Below are 22,063 nucleotides of genomic sequence, written 5' to 3' on the forward strand. Positions count from 1 at the left end.
GGCAATTTTTTATGTGGCACCTTATCAAAAGCTTTTTTCAGGTCAAGAAAGGCACAATCAGCCCATCCATCTCTTTCTTGTATTACATCTATTAGTCTTGAATAGAAACACATTAAGTTTGTGACACATGATCTTCCATGTTTAAATCCAAATTGTCTTGGATTTAGTACATTGTTTTTTCCAAATGCTTTACCCATCTAATTTTGATCATTCTTTCACACATTTTAGCTACTGTACTTGTAAGAGAGACTGGTCTGTAGTTAGAAGGGTCTTCCTTGTTTCCCCCTTTCTATATTGGTACTATATTAGCTCTTTTCTAATCTTCTGGAAATTTTCCTTCCTTCAATGAACTGCTTATTAGACTATGTATTTTGTCAGTTAGTTCGTTCCTGCATTCTCTCAAAATCCAATTTGCCATTTCATCTGGTCCATGCGATTTTCTGACATCAAGATTACTCAAGTGATTCATTATTTCTTTCGTTATTATTTCTATCTCTTCCATAGGGGGACTTTCTCCTCCCACTCGACATTTCTAAGTTGTATATTCTCTCTCGTAAACACAGATTTAAAATGCTTGTTCATAATTTCTGTCATTTCTATTTCCTCTGTATATTCAACTCCTCCTTGTCGTAGTTTCACTAGTTCCTGTTTGTTTTGCAGTTTGTTGTTTACAAATCTATATTATAGATTTGGTTGATCTTTACATTTTTCTATGACATCCTTTTTGTATTTTCTCTTTTCTTCTCTGCGCACTTGTACATATTCATTTCTATAACTAGTATATATTTTCCATTTTTCAGGTCTTTTGCCTTTCTTCCATTTTATCCAAGCTTTATCCCTTTTGTCTTTTGACTCCCTACATCTTTTGTTGTACCAACACTTTACATATCCCTTTTCTTGTTTTTGTCTTGGAACATACTTTTCCGTTCCTTCTTTATAAATTGTTTGTCAAAATATTCCATTTCTCTTCTACTGTTGTTTCCTCCTTGTGTATTCTTTCCCAGTCTGCTTTTTGAAAGAATTCTCTTATTTGATTTAAAAAAAAAAAAAATCCATACATCAATCTTCTGTTTCTCTATTGTTCGTTTTTTCATGTATTTTTCATCATTTAGTTCCAATTCAACTGATATGTGGTCAATTTTACTCATTGGTGTCTTATATTCAATCTTGTCCCCTATCTTGGGTTCTGATGTGATCATTAGGTCCAGTCTCGATGGTTCTTCCTCATTTCTATACCTAGTATTCTCTTGTATCCATTGCGTCATTGTATGTTCTATAATCATATCAAGTAGTACATTTCCCCATAGGTCGTCTCCACCCTTCACTGTCATCTCTTCCCAGCAGACTTCTTTACAATTAAAGTCACCCATTATAGCTATACTTACTCCATCTTCCATTATCTTATCTAGTGTTATCCTTGTGTCTTCTAACATATTCTTGTGTTCTCACTCTTCCCACGAAGCTGTTTTAGGAGGCACATAATTTACCACATACTTCCTGCTCTTCCCATCCCTCTCCTCCACTTCCATCATAATCATCTCTACTCTATTCTTTCCATATGTGACATTCCTCACATTTATATCCATCTTAGTCAGGAACATAACTCACCCCCTTGTCCTACCTCTCTGTTTCTAATCCAATAATTATATGCACCGTGCCCTACACTGTTGGGTGGTAGTGGACCTTTCAATTTTGTCTCTACAATTCCCATTATGTCCGGTTCTTTTTCCTTCAGGTAATCATTCAGTTCGTTCAAGCCTGTTATTAAACCATCAATATTTGTGCAAGACACTTTTAATTTTCTGCTACTTCCATTGTGTTTTCTGTTTCCCTTCCGTTTTTCTCTGCTATGAACCATTTCCTCACTTTCATATTCACTACTCTCCAATAGAATTTATCTTTTTCTGACTGTTCTTTTCTCGTTTTTTTTTCTTAGCTTCGAGTGTTTTTGTCTTCTCCTCCTCTCTTTCCTCTCTATTAATTTCTCTTATTATCCATACCTGTTTATATTGCTCACTGTCTGCTAGTTTTCCTGTTTTTGATAAGATATTCTCTGATGTCGTTTGTGACTTGAATTTAACTTTAATTGATCTGGTCTTATCTGTATTGTATTTCCATAGTCTACTTCTTCTATTCATTTCCCTGCTTTTGGTTCATCTTCTTGAACTACCTCTAATATCTTATTTACTTTTTCCTTTTCCTCCTTTATTCTTGTAGTCCTATTTAGATTATACTTCTCTTCCATCCCTAATATAATTATACATTTCTTTTTATCCGCTAAGTCTTTTACTATATTCTCCTTCTCCCTCATCACTTTAATAACTGTGTCCTTAGTTTGTTCTTTCATCTGCTGTTTCACTATATCTCTAAATTCAATTTTATTGTTCTCTTGTATTTTTTTCCCAAACACTTACCTCTTTTGCTATGGACTCTTTATTCTCTTTATCATTCCTCTTTAATTCCTCATTCTCATCCTTTACTTCTCTTAACTGTCTTTTTAATTCTTCTATTTCTTTAGTTAAGTTTTGATTCTCTTTCTTTAGTTCTTCCATTTTATCAACTCTTTGGGTAACTAGTGTTAATTGTTCAAACCTAACCTCCCATGTTTCGTTTATTTTTTTTAGTTTCTCCTCTAGATTCACTAGTCGGGGGAGGTTGTCACCTCCTCCCTCATTAAATCCATAAAAGCTGTTATCTTCTCTTTCCATTGATCTGCTATTATCTATATTTCTGCTTCACTTCTGCTTCCTTGTTCTTCCTCGTCTGTGTGTTCTGCACTCATTTTGTTTACACCCCCTCTAACATGAGGGGCCGGTTCGCCCCCTTCCTCATTTCCTTCAATTTTCCTCAGTAATCCCTCTCTTTCACCTTTTTCTTCACCTTCCCACTACACCACGAGCTTTCCCCTTCCCTACTTACACAATAAAGGTACTCTCTCCTTGTTGAATTCGATTAAACTTAAATTTTCCTGGAGTTCCAAAATTCGTTGTCACTTCGACCGACGTGTGTGTGTGTGTGTGTGTGTGTGTGTGTGTGTGTGTGTGTGTGATCTATTTATCTGTTTGCTAGGCTGGGGACCAGTTTAGTTGGTGTCCTTTGTATTCTCTCAATCTTGCTTATATCCTTCACTTTGTGTGGGGACCATACCTTTGACATTTATTCCAGTCTTGGACGGATCAGAGCCTCAATGATTTTTTCATAATCTTTTCGTCCATATGATGAAAAGCCACTTTAATCTTCAGCAGCAGTCCGTACGTCTCTCCCACAATCCTCTCTGATATGTCTGGCAGGTGAGAGCTTGTCTTTTATCAATATTCCCAATTTCCCTCCTATTTTGCTTATGGAACGGGTTCTCTTCGCAAGGAATAGTTTAAGGATGGTGTTTTGTCAGTATTGCCCATTTCCTGTGCTTATCTTTTTAATTGTTATACCCCGTCTAGGATAATGGCTGCATGTTGCTATGGCAAAGTAGCAGGCAGTTGATACTTTAGGGCCTATATGGAACGCCCCTACGGACCAGAGCCACACATCATTTTGTCTGTGATAGAGGAAGACTCTGCTCACAGAGAAATTATGAAACTTTCATTACTGCTACTGTCCCTCCGTTATGCTGTCCCCCAACCCCTTGTTGCTGCCTTGTACCATTTCTCTGAATTTCATTTCCTTTTTTCGCCTACCCTGTGGTGGGGGTAAAAGAATACTGCCACCAAGTATTTCATTTGGATCGTAAGAGGCGAGAAAAACGGGACGGGGATTAGGACTAGGCATCCTTATCCCTGTAGCCCCACAGGGGACATTCCTAAAAAAAGTAAAGGCATAAGAGGGTCTAGGAGTTTTCCAACCAGTACCCAAAGGCTTGGGTCTTTTAATGTGCGTGGATGTGGTACAGATGAGAGTAAAAGGGAAGTGATAGACAGTATGTTTGTGAGAAGAAAGATGGATGTGTTGTCTTTGAGTGAAACTAAGTTGAGAGGGAAGGGAGAGTGTGAGTTTGGGAGTGTAGTTGGGAGGTTCTCAGGAGTGAAGAGAGGGCGAGGGAGAGGAGGGGTGGCTATACTAGTAAGTGAAGAGATAGGTAAACGTGTAGTGGAGTGGAAGGAGGTTTCTTCAGGGATAATGTGGATGAAGGTAAAACTGGGAAAGGAGATGTGGGTTTTTGTAAGTGCATATGGGTCTGGCAGTGAGAAGAGTGTAGAAGAAAGGGAGACTTTTTGGATAGATTTAAATGAATGCATAGAGGGATTAGGGAGGAACGTCAATGTAGTAGTATTGGGAGACCTTAATGCTAGGGTAGGAAATGAACCAATTGACAGAGTGGTTGGGAAATGTGGAGTTCCAGGAAAGAATCGTAGTGGTGAGTTGATGGTGATGTGTCTAGAGAGTTGATGATAGCAAATACAGTGTTTTGGAAGAAAGTCAAGCATAAGTACACATGGGAGAAGGTGGTGGATGGAAGGGTGGTAGATAGAGCGTTAATGGACTATGTCGTGGTAGATAGGAGTATAATAGGAAGTGTTAAGGATGTACATGTTCTAAGGGGAGAGAGTGGGGGAATATGGGGTATTGGTTGCGTGTTATTGTGGTAAAGTAGCATGAAGTTGATACTTTAGGTTCTATATTTGGCGCCCCTACGGACCAGAGTCACACAGCATTTGTCTGTGATAGAGGAGGACTCTGTTCACAGAGAAATGATGACACTTTTATTATACTGCGACTGTCCCTCCGTTATGCTGTCGCCCAAACCCCTTGTTACTGTCCTGTACCATTTCTCTGAATATTCATTTCCTTTTTTCGCCTACCCTGTGGTGGGGGATAGAATGCTGCCACCAAGTCTTCTCACTTGAATCGTAAGAGGCGAGAAAAACGGGACGGGGATTAGGACTAGGCATCCTTCTCCCTGTAGCCCCACAGGGGACATTCCTAAAAAAAAAAAAAAAAAAAGGCATAAGAGGGTCTAGGAGCTTTCCATCCAGTACCCTAAGGTTTGGGTCTTTTAATGTGATGAGAGTAAAAGGGAAGAGATAGGTAGTATGTTTGTGAGAAGAAAGATGGATGTGCTGGCTTTGAGTGAAACTAGGTTGAGAGGGAGGGAGAGTGTGAGATTGGGAGTGTAGTTGGGAGGTTCTCAGGAGTGAAGAGAGGGCGAGGGAGAGAAGGGGTGGCTATACTAATAAGTGAAGAGATAGTTAAGCGTGTAGTGGAGTGGAAGGAGGTTTCTTCAGGGATAATGTGGATGAAGGTGAAACTGGGAAAGGAGATGTGGGTTTTTGTAAGTGCATATGGGCCTGGAAGTGAGAAGAGTGTAGAAGAAAGGGAGGCTTTTTGGATAGATTTAAATGAGTGTATAGAGGGATTAGGGAGGAACGTCAATGTAGTAGTATTGGGATGCCTTAATGTTAGGGTAGGAAATGAACTAATAAATGGAGTGGTTGAGAAATGTGGAGTTCAAGGAAAGAATCGTACTGGAGAGTTGATGGTGGACATGTGTCTAGAAAGAGAGTTGATGATAGTAGATACAGTGTTTTGGAAGAAAGTCAAGCAGAAGTACACATGGGAGAGGGTGGTGGATGGAAGGGTGGTAGATAGAGCGTTAATGGACTATATAGTGGTAGATAGGAGTATAATAGGAAGAGTTAAGGATGTACATGTTCTATGGGGAGAGAGTGGAGGAATATCAAATAATTTTTTGGTGGAAGGTAAATTGAGAGTGGAGGATAGATGGAGAAAGAGGAAAAGGACAGAAGGTATGAAGGTGCTTAGACTGAATTTCTTAAATGATAAAGAAAAGGTGAAAGAGTACAAGAAGAAGCTGAGAGAGGAGTGGGGGGAGTGAAGAGTAGAGTAGAGCTAGGAGTAGAGGAGGAATGGGGATGGTTCAAGGAGGGAGTCATAAGGTTTGCAAAGATGGTATATAGAACAAGGAGGACAGGAGGAAATAGAAGGAAGGGTAGTAAGTGGTGGAATGAGGAAGCAAAGAAGGTTGTAGAAAAGAAGAAGCGAGCTTTCACAGATTGGTTACAAAATAAGACGAGAGAATCATATGAGAGGTATAAAGAAAAGGGAAGAAAAGTAAAGCACAAGATAAAGGAGGCAAAGAGGAGAGCAGATGCGAAATGGGGTAAGAGTATGACAGAGTTTTTTTAAAGTAATAAAAAGATGTTTCGGAAAGAAATTAAGAGAGGAAGAGGAGGCGAATCAAATAGAAAGGAAAAGGTAAACGGTGCAGATGGAGAAATGATAATGGAAGAGATGGATTAGAGGAAGATGGGCAGAGTATTTTAGGGAGTTGCTAAATGTGAAGGAGGATAGGGAGGGAAAGGTAGTGGCAGTGGGAAGTGTTAAGAAAATGACCGTGATGAGTGAGGAAAATTGAGGAGAAATAAGGAAGGATGAAGTGAAGGCATTGTTAAGATGATGAGAGCAGGTAAGGCACCTGGTCTGGATGGATGTCATGTAGAATGTCTGAAAAAAGAGGTACGGTGATGATGGACTGGCTGGTGAGATTATTTAACGTTTGTTTAAGAGAGGGTAAAGTGCCAGAGGACTGGAGGAGTGCCTGTATAGTTTCACTTTACAAGGGGAAAGAGGACAAGTGTGAGTGTAGTAGTTTCAGAGGGATTAGCTTGTTGAGTGTAGTTGGGAAGGCTTATGGGAGGGTCTTGATTGAGAGGATTAGGAGAGGAACAGAGGGAGTAATTGATGAGGAATAGTGTGGGTTTAGGACTGGTAGAGGTTGTGTAGATCAGATTTTTGTGGTAAGACAGATATGTAAGAAAGCTATAGGAAAAGGTAAGGATGTTTTTTGTGCTTTTATGGATCTGGAAAAGGCTTATGACATGGTAGACAGGAAGGCTCTGTGGGAGGTATTGCAGATATACGGGATATGAGGAAAGCTTCTTGGAGCTGTCAAGAGTTTTTACGAGAGTAGTAGAGCGTGTGTCAGGAATAGAAATGGAGAGAGTGAGTGGTTTATGGTAAAGGTGGGACTTCGTCAGGGATGTGTTATGCCACCCTGGCTGTTTAATTTATACATGGATGGGGTTGTGCGAGAGGTAAATGCAAGGGTGGTGGGTCAAGGTTTGGAGATGGTTAAAGAAAATGGAGAAAAGTGGGAGATAAGCCAGTTGTTGTTTGCTGACGACACTGTGGTCGTAGTAGGATCAGAGGAGGGATTGAGGAAGTTAGTGACAGAGTTTGGGAAGATGTGCGAAAGAAGGAAGTTGAAGATAAATGTGGGTAAAAGTAAGGTGATAGGTGATGAGATGTACAAGGGGTGAAAGTGGCAGCAGACTGGAAGTGAGTATTAAGGGAGAGAGACTGGAGGAAATGGATATTTTTAGATACTTGGGTGCGAATGTGGCAGGAAAGGGAGGAGTGGAGGTGGAGGTAGAATGTAGATTGAGAGAAACGAGTAAATGCCTTGGTGGATTAAAATGTTTAATAAGAAATAAACATTTGGGAATGGATGCTAAGAGGACACTGTATGAAGGAGTGATTGTGCCGACAGAACTGTATGGGGCAGAAACATGGAACATAAGAGAGGAAGAGAGAAGGAGTTTGAATGTGTTTGAGATGAGGTGTCTGAGACGTATGATGGGGGTTACTAGGCTTAATAGAGTGAGGAATGAGGAGGTGAGGAGGAGAACGTGGGTTGAAAGGGAGTTAGGGTTGATGAAAGAGTGTAGAGATGGTTTGGACACATGGAAAGAATGAGTGAAGAAAGGCTAGTAAAAGAGGTGTGGAAGGCATATGTGGAAGGAGTGAACATGAGAGGGCGACCTAGGATGAAATGGGTGGATGGGGTAAAAGGGGCTTTGGGGAAGAAGGGAATGTCTGTTGAGGAAGGATGGGAGAGGACAGAAGACAGGGGTGAATGGAGAATGGTTGTGTATGCATAATGTTGTGATCCATGAGGTGGAGTGGGTGGGGGATGGGGGTGAGGGAGTATGTGTGAGAAAAAATTGACGCAGCCCGAAGGGGTTTCTCCGTCTTCTCCTTTTCTGCATGAGAGGACGGAGTGTGAGGTCGTCAATTTAATGAATCGGTTTTCCTGTAGAAGTACTGTGTCTTGCGACACTACTTCTGACCCATGGCAGTGGACAAGATGCAGGGATGACCCGTCATCCAGGAGGTGCCAAGATAAGAGGGAGGGAAGAGGGTGGAGGGGAGTGGAGTGTGATAGGGATGGAATGGGTGGAAGTGGTTATTATGCCTTTGTTTTTGTTTTTTTGGCTACCTCCATTGTAAGGGGGAAAAAGCCTTTGGTATATGTATGTATGTATTATTTTGTATTGAACTTTGTTTCCCATTATTGGCTCCAAGCAAATATAGTGTCTAGATCTCTTTACAATAATCTATAACCTCGTTTTTTTTTAACTCCTCTCATGATTTATGCACAATTTGCAAACATTTTGACACAGCTTGTTGTACCTTCATCATGTCATTGACATAAATAAGATACATTACTGGTGTTAGAACTGACTCTTGTACTCTCCTTGTTATTGCTCTCCATCTTATTTTTACTAGCCCTCATGTATCTTCCCTTCATTTTTTTCATCCATTGCGTCTCAATCTTCCAACGTGCTCCAATTTCCTCATAATTCAACTAAGAGGTATTTTATCAAATGCCTCCTTTAGGTCGTTGTACACACAGTCTACCCACCCCTCCCTTTATTAAAGCACATCAGCCTCTCGCAAGTAAGGTTCAACATACACGACCACCCAGATCTGAAGCCAAAATGACTGCCTGTCAGTGTGTGTGTGTGTTACAGAGAATACAAATAACAATGAAATTAGTTCTCAGCCTAATAAGCAGACAAAACGTATAAAGAGATTACACAAATATGAACTGTCGTCATTAGGAGAAAAAGAGAGGCGTGCATGATTGTACTCTTTAGATGGAAGGAGTGGACAAAATGGAAAGAAAATATTTCACAGTTTGGGATGGGAGAGTGATACAACGACAAATGATATAGTAATAAGACAAAACAAAACGTGTTTCAGCCGAGAGAGAAAAAAGAAAGAAAAAATCCGTGCATGAACTTGTGGAACTGTAGTATTTGGTTCGGAATAACGGCAGGACAAATGGAAAACAAAATATCTAATCTCTTTCTTTTGGTAATTAGCCACAAGGTGCGACACTAGAAGTGTCACATGAGAAATGTAGGTGAAGCTCGGACTAAGGCCACAGCTTAGTGGAGCTTATGGTTGTAGCTGGACGTGGAGCCTAACGTCAGCAAGGCGGTAGCAGATGATGACGGCGAGGCTCGATGGGACGGATAAAAGATTGGACGAGATGTTGTTGTGTGTGCTGGTCGGTACTGTTCTGCCCATCTCGGCGAAACGCCGACCTTTTAAAGGAGGCTGGCGGGAACGTGAGGAGCTTTCCAAGTTCCTGACTGGCTGACCGCTGGCTAGCAGGGACACCCTTGCGAACTACGCTTGCCAACTACGGGAACTTGGAAAGGCTAGTTCCGAAGATTTCTTTGATCAGTGTGTGACGGGTCGTAGGATGCATCACGTCACTACAGAACAACCTGAAATAGGAAATAGTAAAATAAATAAATATATACAGATGAATAAATAAATAGATAAATTAATAGATTAGTAAATGATAAACAATTGAACAAATAAATTAATAAACGAACACATTATTAAACAATAAATAGAAAAGTACAGTATGTATATGAGCAAAACTAAATGAACTTCAGGCCACATCTGCTCGATGGAAACAAGTACTGTATTATTTATTTACAGTAAGTCATTATATATATATATATATATATATATATATATATATATATATATATATATATATATATATATATATATATATATATATATAGATAGATTAGCATGCACCCCAACGTTCATAAATTCCTCGAGCTGTGGATAGTGTTACCGTTTAGCATGAGGAGGCAGCCACCAATTGTTAATTCTCCATGTGTGGTGCTGGTCGAAGTTTAATTGAAATGATTCAAAGATCGTGCGTCCAACTCGGAGACCGAGTGTCATCCCCTCGGGGTTGCATCTCCTTTATCCAATACAGGATTGTAGGCAAGCTTTGATTTTATTCTTTGTAATAAATACATGAATGGATAAATAAACAGACGAATATATATAAATGAAAATAAATAAATGCAAGGATAGATAAACCAATAAATAGATAAACATATAAACAAATAAGTAAATAAAAACAGATAAATGAATGAGTAAGAGGGACTAGTCACCATGGTCAAGATGATAATGATGATGATGATGATGATGGTGGAGATGATGATGATGATGATGATGGTGGTGATGATGATGATGATGATGATGGTGGTGGTGATGATGATGATGATGATGATGATGATGATAAGACGACAACCTGCTAATGTATATTCTTGGATCTTAGGGAAAATGGCACGGTAAATATGACACAGGAAAAAATGTCAAATTGAACGATAGGGGGAAATGGCACATTTGTTTAAAATTCAGCTTTTATGAAAACATCATTGGATGTCTAATAAACTGTATATAGATATCGTTCTTGTTTATTTAATTCAATAAATACACTACAACATGCAACTTTAAAAAGAGGCTATCTGTAATCTCTGATGATTATCATACAATTTATATTATGATGTTATGGCCTACCTTCTACAAAGGAAAAACCAGGACACACTTTTACAAGCCATTATGAACAGTTGTCATGATCTCAATCAATTTCCAGACCTTACTACAGTCATCGTGGACTTTGAACAGGCAGTCATCCAAATCATCAGTACCATACTTGGACCAGACACTCGAACCCCAAGGGTGATTCTACCTCCTATCCAAGAACACTTGGATAGAAGTTCAAGACTCTGGCCTCACCTATCACTGCAGCAAAAATAACGACGAGTTCCGACATTTTTGTGGGGAACTGAATGCCTTACATCTATTACCTATCACCGATGCGGGAAATGGTCTTCGCTACCTTCGAGATTCCTCTCCTGCTGGCACCATTCTTTTTCTCTGCTACTTTGACAACACCTATGTGTCAGGTACATATCTTCCAAGAAGCAGGAAAAAATCGTATATAACGACCAAAAGTTCCTTTCCTCAACCTTCGCCATCTTGCTTCCTTCCACAACTGTACAATGTCCATGATGCCACCAAAAATTAATCACCCGTGAACCAACAACCAGTGTCACGAAGTAACTGTCGCTTCTTATCTTGTAGGATATCATCATCACCATCCAACAATGTGGAAGTGGATTATTAGACATCCAATGATGTTTTCATAAAAGCTAAATTTTAAACAAATGTGCTATTCTTTTCCTACTTCTCTATTGTACCATATTTACCGTGCCATTTTTTCTAAGGATCAAATTCTTGTCACCGATTTTACATAGCCAAGACTTAACTGCCCCGATATAATATTTTGTGCAAACCTGAGACCAAATATGGCAAAGTTTGTTATATATAGCCTGACCCATGGATATGTTTGTACTAATCCAAGTGTAGATGTTCAATTTTTGGATATTTGCTACATATTATTATCTGCTCCACATTCCGTCCACATTTTCTAGTATTGGCTAGATCAAAATACCTTGTCAACATCATGAAAAGTCACAGCGTCGGGATATTGACGTTTTCATTGGGTCTGAGTCACGAAATAAATACGAGTCAAACTTCGATAAAATAACAAGCTATTTTCTGTAAAAAAAAATATTGGGTTATTGACTGACTGAAGTTGACGTGGCCACGTCTTACGTTTAACAATAATGGAGGATATAGTTGAAGTATTTTTTGTGTTTGTTATGGGATATAGGTACGGTATATCCGCATGTCTGCATATAATGTATGATGATGTAGATATAGTGCCTTATTTTTCAATTGTGAGAAATCATCCCTTAAATGTAATGGAATTTCAAGTACATTAATTCAAATTGCAGATCTTTATGTTTGTTTGAAGTCAGCAAATACTGTTAAATAGCTTAGTACACGTAATTAATATCAATGAATGAAATGTTTAGAAATGAAAAGTACTGATCTAATTGTTATTCTCTCACAATACTTGATTATTCCTATTGCTCAAGCCTATGTGATATTTATATATTTATTGTATATCTTAACTACAAACTTTAACATATCATTATTGTCTTTCACTGGATTTATATAATAACGAGCGTAGGTGTAAGCATGTGCTTGCGTGTATGCCAGTACGTACGTGCTCATCTGTCATTGATTGTTCTCTAAGCCTGAAATATCGGATATTTTCGTTTTTTTCATTTTCTAACCAACAATTAATTTTTCTTATGATAATGTATCATAGTAATATAGTGACTTACGTGGGTGATGTTATTTTCTCAAACCGATACTATTTATAGAGGGGAGGTATATACGCAATTGGTAAATAACTATGTAATTTTGCCATGGTGATTTAGAAAATAGATACATTTTATTAAATAGAAAAAAATTGGATACAACTATAAAAATATTAAATCCTTAATGTGAATCGATGATGTATTAAGTTGGATTTGAGAATCACTGCGAATGCGCATTCAACCCATCGTCTGCTCTGACGTCACTGACAGAATCTGCCATTTTTGTTTGGATTTAAGGCTCATCTAGTGGTTCCTCCTATTAGTACAGAAAATGTAAGTATTCGAAGTTGGATTTCATTAGAGTAAACCGTGATCATGTGTTGAGTTGTTGTAATTCATTTATAGATTGATATGATGTAGAGAAATGTCGAAAATACAAGAAACACAATAAATGTGTATGATCGATCGTTGTAGCTGGTGTAAGGGCAGATAATAGAATGTCAAATAAAAAAGTTGACATGGATTACATTGTTATTTCTTTTGAATCACATGTAGTAATTATAAAGAAGGTTGTTTTTCTTAGCGTGAATGGATAGTTTACGATTTCTTGTTACAGTAATGACAGTCTCGGACGGCTATGTGGGCACTTGCCTGGAAGTTGACAGCTGTGGGCTGGCTAGTAAAGCACTTGCATTGGTACAGTTCTAACGCGTATAGTAAAAGTTCTTAGAATTTTCCTTGGGTGAAAATCTAATATGTAGGTATACAAATGGCATGGTGGGGTTGAAAATTAAACCTTAATGTGGAGTGGGTGTGTCCCAGTGGGCTGTTTTTTTTTTTTTCAATCTTGCAAGTGCTTAGAAGAAGAGCTCTCATATTTTTGTTGGATTATAACCCTAAGTCATGATTATATCATATGTAACCATCATAAGTTTTTCCCAGATGACAGATTTGAAAGAAAAAATAAGTGAAATTCAAATTATGTCAATTTTCAATAAACTGAAAAAGAATTGAGTTTTGTTAGAATCAATTTGAGAAGTAAAATGAATATAATTATAAAGTATTTACTGATTGTTCATGAAATGAGAACTAGAATATACATGTGCTTGTGGGTGGGTGTTTCATAGTCTGAGAACTGGTGGTCCAGAAGGTTATGAAATCAATTGCAGTTGTCCATTTTCTTAAGATTTCGTGTATCTTTCAGAATGAGTTGAGTGACTTTGAAATAGTATTTCATTTTGGCAAATGTTTGATTTTATTTTAACCAGAGGAGATATCTCAGTGGAGTTAAGTCAAACTTCAATTTTAGAGCTAGGGTATAGTACACTGAAAGTCAAGCATAAGTATACATGAGAGAGGTCAGAGGATGGTAGATAGGGTGTTAGTGGACTATATAGTGGTAACCAGGAGAATATTAGGAAGAGTTAAGGATGTGCATGTTCTAAGAGGAGCGAGTAGGGAATATCAGATTTTTTGGTGGAAGGTAAATTGAGTGTGGAGGGTAGATGGAGAAGAGGAAAAGGACAGAAGATAGGGAGGTACTTCAAGTAAACTGCTTAAATGAGAAAGAAAAGGAGAAGTACAAGAAGAAACAGAGAGGAGTATGAGGGAATGAAGGATAGAGTAGAACTAGGAGTGGAGGAGGAAAGGGGATTGTTCAAGGAGGGAGTCACATGTTGTGCAAAGATGGTCTGTGGAACAAGGAAGATGGGAGGAAATAGAAGGAAGGGTAGTGAGTGTTGTAATGAGGAATCAAAGAAGGGTGTAGAAGAGAAGCAAGCATTCATAGATTAGTTACAAAATTGAACGAGAGAATCATATGGGAGGTACAAAAAAGAAAAGAAGTAAAGCATAAGATAAAGGAGGGAAAGAGGAGAGCAGATGTGAAATGGGGTAAGAGTATGACAGAAATTTTTGAAAGTAATAAAAAATGTTTTGGAAAGAAATTAAGAGAGGAAGAGGTTAATCAAGTAGAGAAGAAAATGTAAAAGGTGCAGATGGAGAGATGATAATGAAAGACGGCAATAAGAGGAAGATGGGCATAGTATTTTAGGGAGTTGCTGGATGGAAGAAGGCCATGAGGAGGACTGAGAAAGATATGGAAAGAATGTTTAAGAAGCCCTTAGTAGGCATGACTTGCCCAACATCGAAACACTGAGGGAGGAAGGGGCCTTCCATGATAGAGCCAGATGGAGAAATATGCCGGGACCACTGACAGAAGTAATGAAAAAAATGCTAAATGTGAAGGAGGATAGAGAGGGGAAGGTAGTTGCAGTGGGTAGTGTTAAGAAAATGATGGTGATGAGTGAGGAAAATGGAGGAGAGATAAGGAAAGATGAGGTGAAGGCAGTTGTTAACCCATAAATTGCCAGGCAAATGTTGTATATACTCACCCTCCCCAGTGTCGGAGCCAAAATAACTTGTTTTTTCTTTGCTTAAATCAACTCAAAATAATGTAAAACCAACAAATATTGCTTATTTTGATTCACTTTAGCCTAGAAGTGGAGAAACTGGGTCAATTTTATTGAGATATGTGTGTGAAAGTTTTGTAGAAAATCTGTAGACTTCCACTCCTCACGCAGGTTGAACAAGAATGTCCGTTGTATTTTTTGGGGGAAGCTTCATTAGGATTTCACAGATTGAAGGAATTTGAGATTTATGATGTTTCAAGTCAATGTACAGTCACCCACATTAGTCTGACACTTACGTAAAATGTATTTATAGATGGTTTTCGTGGATTTTTTGGCAAATATTTATCACTTTATGCGGTAAATTGATTTTTTGGGGTCTTTTTTTTTATTATTATTTCATGGAGGATAGGTGATTGTGGTGTTTCTTATTGTTTTGGTAAACATTTTAGTAAGCATCCATCACACCCAGCCACATTTTGTATTACGCATTTATTACGAAAATTGGCAGTATGAAATTGCCAGTTCTATATGTCTGAATTCATACTAAATAGCACCTGCCTAACTGTCGAAGTACAACCTCACCTCCTCATACTTCATTTTGTACACCAGAATCGCCTAAAATACATCCTAAAGACTGATTTCATACCCCAAGTTACCCCCAAAAAATTCCTGCCAGGGTTGCCAGTTTTGTCAATAAATAAAAATTTGTGGGTGCTTTTTGTAGCCAATGGATGCTACTTGGTCGTTACCAAATATTTGACCCTCGACATAATGCCTATTTTTGGCGACTTTTTGAAATTGCAGCATACGACGTATGCCGCTGATGCTCAATCTATAAAGCAATTGTGGCATAAGATGTATGCTGCTGACGCTGTAGAAGTTAAGATGATGGGAGCAGGTGAGGCACCTGGGTTGGATGGGTGTCATGCAGAATGTCTAAAAGAAGGAAGTACAGTGATAGAGGACTGGTTGATGAGGTTATTTAATGTTTGTTTAAGAGAGGGTAGAGTACCGGAGGATTGGAGGAGTGCCTGTATAATTCCACTTTGCAAGGGAAAATGGGACAAGTGTGTGTGTAGTAGTTTCAGAGGGATAAGTTTGTTGAGTGTAATTGGGAAGGCATATGGGAGGGTTTTGATTGACAGGATTGGAAGAGGAACAGAGGGAGTAATTGATGAGGAAGAGTGTGGGTTTAGGACAGATAGGGGTTGTGTAGGTCAGATTTTTATGGTAAGACAGATATGCGAGAAAGCTTTAGGAAAAGGTAAGGATGTTTTTTGGGCCTTTATGGTTTTGGAAAAGTGTAACAAAATGAATGTGGTTTTGCTACATATAAAAAGATATATGAGAAAGTTTTAGGAAAAAGTAAGTGTTTTTTAGGTCTTGATGGTTTTGGAAAAGTGTAACAAAACGGATGTGTTTTTGCTACATGTAATGGTGTAATGGTGGTTTAGCGGGTGAGATAAAGTCTCTGCTGGACTTTGTTGGCTTTATTCAGGTACGAAGATAATTTGCAACTAGGTCCTTGACCTTGAGCAATTCTTGTGACGGGCTTTTAACCTCAGCACTGCCTCCTGCTAGGTTCATGACCTGAGCAGTCCTCTGCCTGGTCGATGACTGTGGCAGTCCTTCTTGCCAGGTTGATGACCTGGGCAGTCCTCTGCCTGTTCAGTGACCGTGGCAGTCCTATCTCTTGGCAGCACAGCTGTCATGATACAGTAAAGGGGGTTGGTGGGTTGCCGTATGTGAGATATGTTAGTTATCAAATATATGCATGGGTGTTAGTTCCGTTATATTGGGGTTAGTTGTATGGTTGGTGGGCGTGGCTAGACATTGTGTATATATATTACATTACGGTAGAGTAATTGTAATAGGTATGAGAGGGCTCATTGGGTCTCTCTGGTGACATTAGACATCTTGTTGTGACATTGTGGGGGGGCATCGTTGTTTGTCTTATTTTGCATTTAGTCAGGTGTTTGAGATTTGGAAATCTGTGAACTTTGCAATATTAGAGGTCTTGCCCAAGACGAGTACCATGTTGCATGTGTGTGGATCATGTGCACGGTTAATGTTTAGTGACAGTTACAAATGGATTGTGACAGGGTAGACAGAAAGGCACTGTGGGAGGTGTTGCAGTTATATGGGATAGGAAAGCTGTTAACCCCTTCCATACGGTGCCGCACACGTAGGCGTCATGAGGAGCAAGTGGATTCGCGACGCTGCCATATCGGCGTCTTGATTATATTTATTGTAGTCGCCCCTGTGTTTTTACATTCTCCCAAATGCGCCCTGAATCCCATTCTCTGTGGTTTTCAAAATTCGCGGGTGAAAGAGAGAACGATCGATATAAGCGGCGACTATATTTTATGATGCGAATATTATTACGTTACGTCATACGGCTGGCATTGGCTGCTGCCCGCGAGATTTAAGTCCCGTACTGAAGTGGTTAAGAGCAGTCAAGAGTTTTTACGAGAGTAGTAGAGTTTGTGTTAGAATCAGAAATGTAGAGAATGAGTGGTTTGAGGTAAAGGTGGGACTTCGTTAGGGATGTGTTATATCGTATTGGCTGTTCAATTTATACATGGATGGGGTGGTGCGAGAGGTAAACACAAGGTTAATGGGCTGGTGTTTGGAGATGGTTAAAGAAAATGGAGAAAAGTGGGAGATAAATCAGTTGTTGTTTGCTGACAACACTGCACTTGTAGCAGGATCAGAGGAAACGGGGGTTGCCAATTCAGTAAAACGGTCTTGCTCATATTGCTTCTGACTCAGGGCAGTGGGTGAGATGCAGGGATGACCTGTCATCCAGGAGGACCCAAGATAAGGAAGTTAGTGACAGAGTTTGGGGAAGGTGTGCAAAAGAAGGAAATTTAAGATAAATATGGGTAAAAGTAGATGAGATGTAGAAGGGAAAAAGTGGCAACCAATTGGAAGTGAGTAGGGAGAGAGACCGGAGGAAGTGGATAGCTTCAGATATTTGGATGCAAATGTGGCAAGAAAGAGAGGGAGGTGGAGGTAGAATGTAGATTGAGAGAAGCAAGTAAATACCTTGGGGGATTAAAAAGTGTAATAAGAGAAATGTTTGGGAATGGATGTTAAGAACAGATTGTATGAAGGAGTGGTTGTGCCAACAGCACTGTATGGAGCAGAAACATGGAACATAAGAGAGGAGGAGTTTGAATGTATTTGAGATGAAATGCCTGAGAAGTATGGTAGGGGTTACTAGGCTAGATAGAGTAAATGAGGAGGAGAGCAGGGGTGGAAAGGGAGTTTGGAGATGGGGTTGATGAAAAAGTATAGGGATGTTTTGGACACATGGAAAGAATGAGTGAAGAAAGATTAGTAAAAAATGTGTATACATTGTGACGAATGTGGATAGGAGGTAAAGGGAACACGGGCTCTCTGAAGAAGCCACTCAGGCGAAACTAGTCAGGAATGAAAGTATTTCCCTCAGCCTGTGTTCCCTTTACCTCCTATCCACATTAGTAAAAAAGGTGTATAAGTCAGAGGTGGAAGTAGTGAACATGAGGGGGTGACCAAGGATGAGATGTATGGATGTGGTAAAAGGGGCATTGGGAAAGGGGGGTGGGGTGTCTGCTGAGGAAGCACGGGAGAGGACAGAAAATAGGGCCGAGTTGAGAATGGTTGTATATGGGTGATGCTGTGATACATGAAAGAGAATGGGTGGTGGATGGGGGTGTTGAGGGAGTATGTGGGAATGATTTTTGACACAGCCCAAAGGGATTTCTCCCCACCTTCTCTTTTTCTGCATGAGGAAACGGGGGTTGCCGATTCAGTGAAACGATCTTGCTCATATTGCTTCTGACTCAGGGTAGTGGGTGAGATGCAGGGATGACCTGTCATCCAGGAGGACCCAAGATAAGAGGGAGGGAGGGAAGGGGGTGAATGGGAGTGGTGGGGATGGAATGGGTGGGAGTGAATTTTATGCCTTTGTTTTTTGCTACCTCTATTGTAAGGGGGAAAGAGCCTTAGGTGTATGTATGGTCAGAAAAATCCATTTCACTTGGACCACTTAACCCATCAGTCAACTGCAATTTAAATTGAGTATGCCTGGGGACTGTTAATTATATCCTTTGTTGTGTACAGTTGTATAATTTTGGGGACAAATTCAAGATTCTAAAAGGTTAGTAGTGTAAGTGTTTACACTGAAACTATGCTGGCTGTCATTTATTAGGGTTGCTTTCTAAGTGATATTCTTTGGTATCTTTTATTCCAATTGTTTTGATAAAAAAAAATTCATGGATGAAGTGAGGCCTGTAGATCTTCAGTTTGCTTTTACCCCCTTTTTAGTATAGTAATGTGTGTTGATTTCCATTCCCTTGGCACATGCCCAGTCAAATATATGTACACATGCATACATACACATACATAGACTAAGTGTACATGAATTTCAGGCTAGGTATGATAAATTAGAGAGTAGGACCCATTGAGTGTTGAGTCTTTTTCCTGTATAGGTGAATGCATATGTGTATGCACTTAAAAGGCTTCTTTCTCTTTATAAGGAAAGTAGCCAGCCAAGGCATACTCATCCTTAACCCATCCCACACCCATACAAAAGCTGCTTTTATCTTGTATGTGTGTGTATTTATGTATGTATATATATATAGATATATACATATATATATATATATATATATATATATATATATATATATATATATATATATATATATATGTATATATATATGTATATATATATGTATATACACATACATATACCAAAGGCTTTTTCCCCCTTACACAGGGGTAGCCAAAAAGAAAAAGGCATAGAAATCACTCCCACCCATTTCATTTCCCATATATTCCACTTCCCTCCACCCTCCTCCCTCCCTCCTATCTTGGCACCTCCTGGATGATGGGTCATCCCTGCATCCAGTCCACTGCCCTGGGTCAGAAGCAGTGTCGCAAGACATAGCACATCCACAGCAAGGCTGCTTTATAAATTCGGTGACCCCCCCTTTCCGTCCCCTCAAGCAGAAAAGGAGAAGACGGGGAGAGATCCCTTCGGGCTGCGTCAAATTTTTTCTTGTACATACTTCCTCACCCCCATCCCCCACCCACTCCCCCTCGTACATATATATATATATATATATATATATATATATATATATATATATATATATATATATATATATATATATATACATATATATATATATATATATACCCAGTCTGGGGTATTGACTGCATGTTATTGTGGGGTTAAAAGCTGCTCAGTAGCATGCAGCTGATACTTTAGGATCCAAATGGGGCACCCCTATGGAGCAGAGCCATGCATCATTTTATCTGTGGTAGAGGAAATCTCTATTCATAGAGAAAGGATGATACTTTATTTTACTGTGACTGTCCTTCAGTTATACTGTCCCCCCCCCCCCACTCTTGTTGCTATCCTGTACCATTTCTCTGAATATTCATGTTGAAGAGAAGGAGACTTGTTGACCCTCTATAGAATCATGAAAGGTATGGAAGTCCTTGACAGAAAAGACTTCAAATTGGGATATGAGAAATACAAGGGGACATGGAAGGAAGCTCAAAAAGGACAGTTATGGAAGAGACTTGAAAAAGAACAGCTTTCCTCACAGTGTGATGGATGTATGGAACAAAGTGGATGAAATGATAGTGTGTGCAAAAACCTTACATGAATTTAAGAACAATTTAGATTTTCATGAAAGTAGCAGTTGCCGACAAGACTGACGAGTTAAACACCATATGAGGACGGAGCCTTTATTTGTACAACGTTTCGCTTATTACAGCTTTTTCAAGTACCTGAAAAAGCTGTAATAAGCAAAATGTCGTACAAATAAAGGGTCTGTCCTCATATGGTGTTTAACAATTCAGATACTGTGAGATACAGAGATGGAACACCACAAGCATAGCTCCCATTCCCATAAGATACAACTAGGTAGGTAAGTACACACACACACACACACACAAATATGGATGGTATGATTTCAGGAATAAATGAATTGAATGACTATTTGTCAATAGAGAAACCTGACATAGTGGGAATTGTGAAACCAAAACTAAAAGGTACTATACAATCAAGTATGGTGGAACAAGGTTTATACAACCTTTGGTCGAAAAATACAATGGACAAATGGGGGAGGAGTCATGCTATTGACTAGAAAGGACCTAAATGTAATAAAGGCAACAGAAGGAAAGACAATATGGAACTGACCACAATTAAAGTTGAAAATAGCAGTATGAAAAGTAGAAAGTTCATAGTTGTATATGTGCCTGCAAAAACTAAGACTTGGACTGATAGCGAACATTCAAAATTACTAGAAGACACAAAGAATGAATTAACTGAGACACTAAAATATGGAGAAAACATAGTAATTATGGATGACTTTAACGCAAAAGAAATGACAACAATGGGAGGTGGAGAGGAACTCTGGGGCAACATCCTACTGGATATGACCATTGATTACACATTGACTTAATGTGTCAAAGAAAACACTAGAATTAGACAAAATGAAGAACCACTGAAACTAGTCTTGATATTCACCTCTGAGCCTGAAATTGTGGAAAAAAATAAACTATATAACACCAGTTGTTAAGAGTGGCTACATACTAATAGTGATCGAGCTTAAAGAACAAAATGTTGTGAGAAGGAACAAGAAACATAGAGAAGGAAGATTAATTTACAACAAAACTGACTTTGTAAAACTTAGAATTTTTTTTTCTTCGAAATGCTAATTGGGAAAAATTTGCAAATGATGAAACAAAGATGGAAGAGACATCGGACCATTTTTAAAGAAATATATAAGGAGAGTACAGATAAACATGTGTTTAAGCAGAAACAGAAAAGGGTGTACATGAAGTGCTGGTATAATAAAATTGTAGCGATGCTAAAGATAGAAGAGGCAAAGCTTGGAAAAGATGGAAAAGAGACAAAAAAGTGACTAAATGGCAAACATACATCAAACTGAGAAATGAATACGTAGACATATGCAGAGAGGAAAAAAGAAACTATGAAAAAGATATAATAGCAAAATGCAAAGATTAACCTAAACTATTTTACAGATATGTAAATGATAAACTAAAAGACAAATATGAAATAGTGAAACTGCGTGAAAGAAATAAAGAATACAAAGAAGATATAGAAATGGCTGAAGTAATGACCAGACACTTTTAGATCTGTATTTACACTTGAAAGCTCACAAATGTAGGATGATGGTCACCAAGAAGGATCCCCCAAAATAAAAAAAAATAAGTGACACAGAAAGAAATAAGGGATCAGATAAAGAAACTTGATGTCAGATAGTCACATGGGCCGGATGGAAAAGCAAACTGGATATTAAAAGAATGCATGATGAACTCACAGGTAAAATACAC

At 38.9% G+C, this 22,063-nt stretch overlaps 1 protein-coding gene across 9 annotated transcripts in view; it reads left to right on the plus strand.

Moving 5' to 3' along the window:
• Window positions 1–12,492: 12,492 nt before the first annotated feature.
• nSyb (neuronal Synaptobrevin) overlaps window positions 12,493–22,063 on the plus strand; it is a 107,081-nt gene continuing 97,510 nt past the window's right edge. For all 9 annotated transcript variants that reach the window (XM_076181790.1, XM_076181798.1, XM_076181740.1 and 6 more), the window contains exon 1: window positions 12,493–12,626. In XM_076181790.1, the coding sequence (XP_076037905.1) occupies window positions 12,625–12,626 (2 nt within the window). In that variant the 5' untranslated portion in view covers window positions 12,493–12,624. The remainder of the gene's footprint in view (window positions 12,627–22,063) is intronic.

This window comes from Oratosquilla oratoria, chromosome 3, assembly GCF_046742065.1.
Source record: "Oratosquilla oratoria isolate Oo_2021 chromosome 3, ASM4674206v1, whole genome shotgun sequence".
In the NCBI taxonomy this organism is placed as follows: domain Eukaryota; kingdom Metazoa; phylum Arthropoda; class Malacostraca; order Stomatopoda; family Squillidae; genus Oratosquilla; species Oratosquilla oratoria.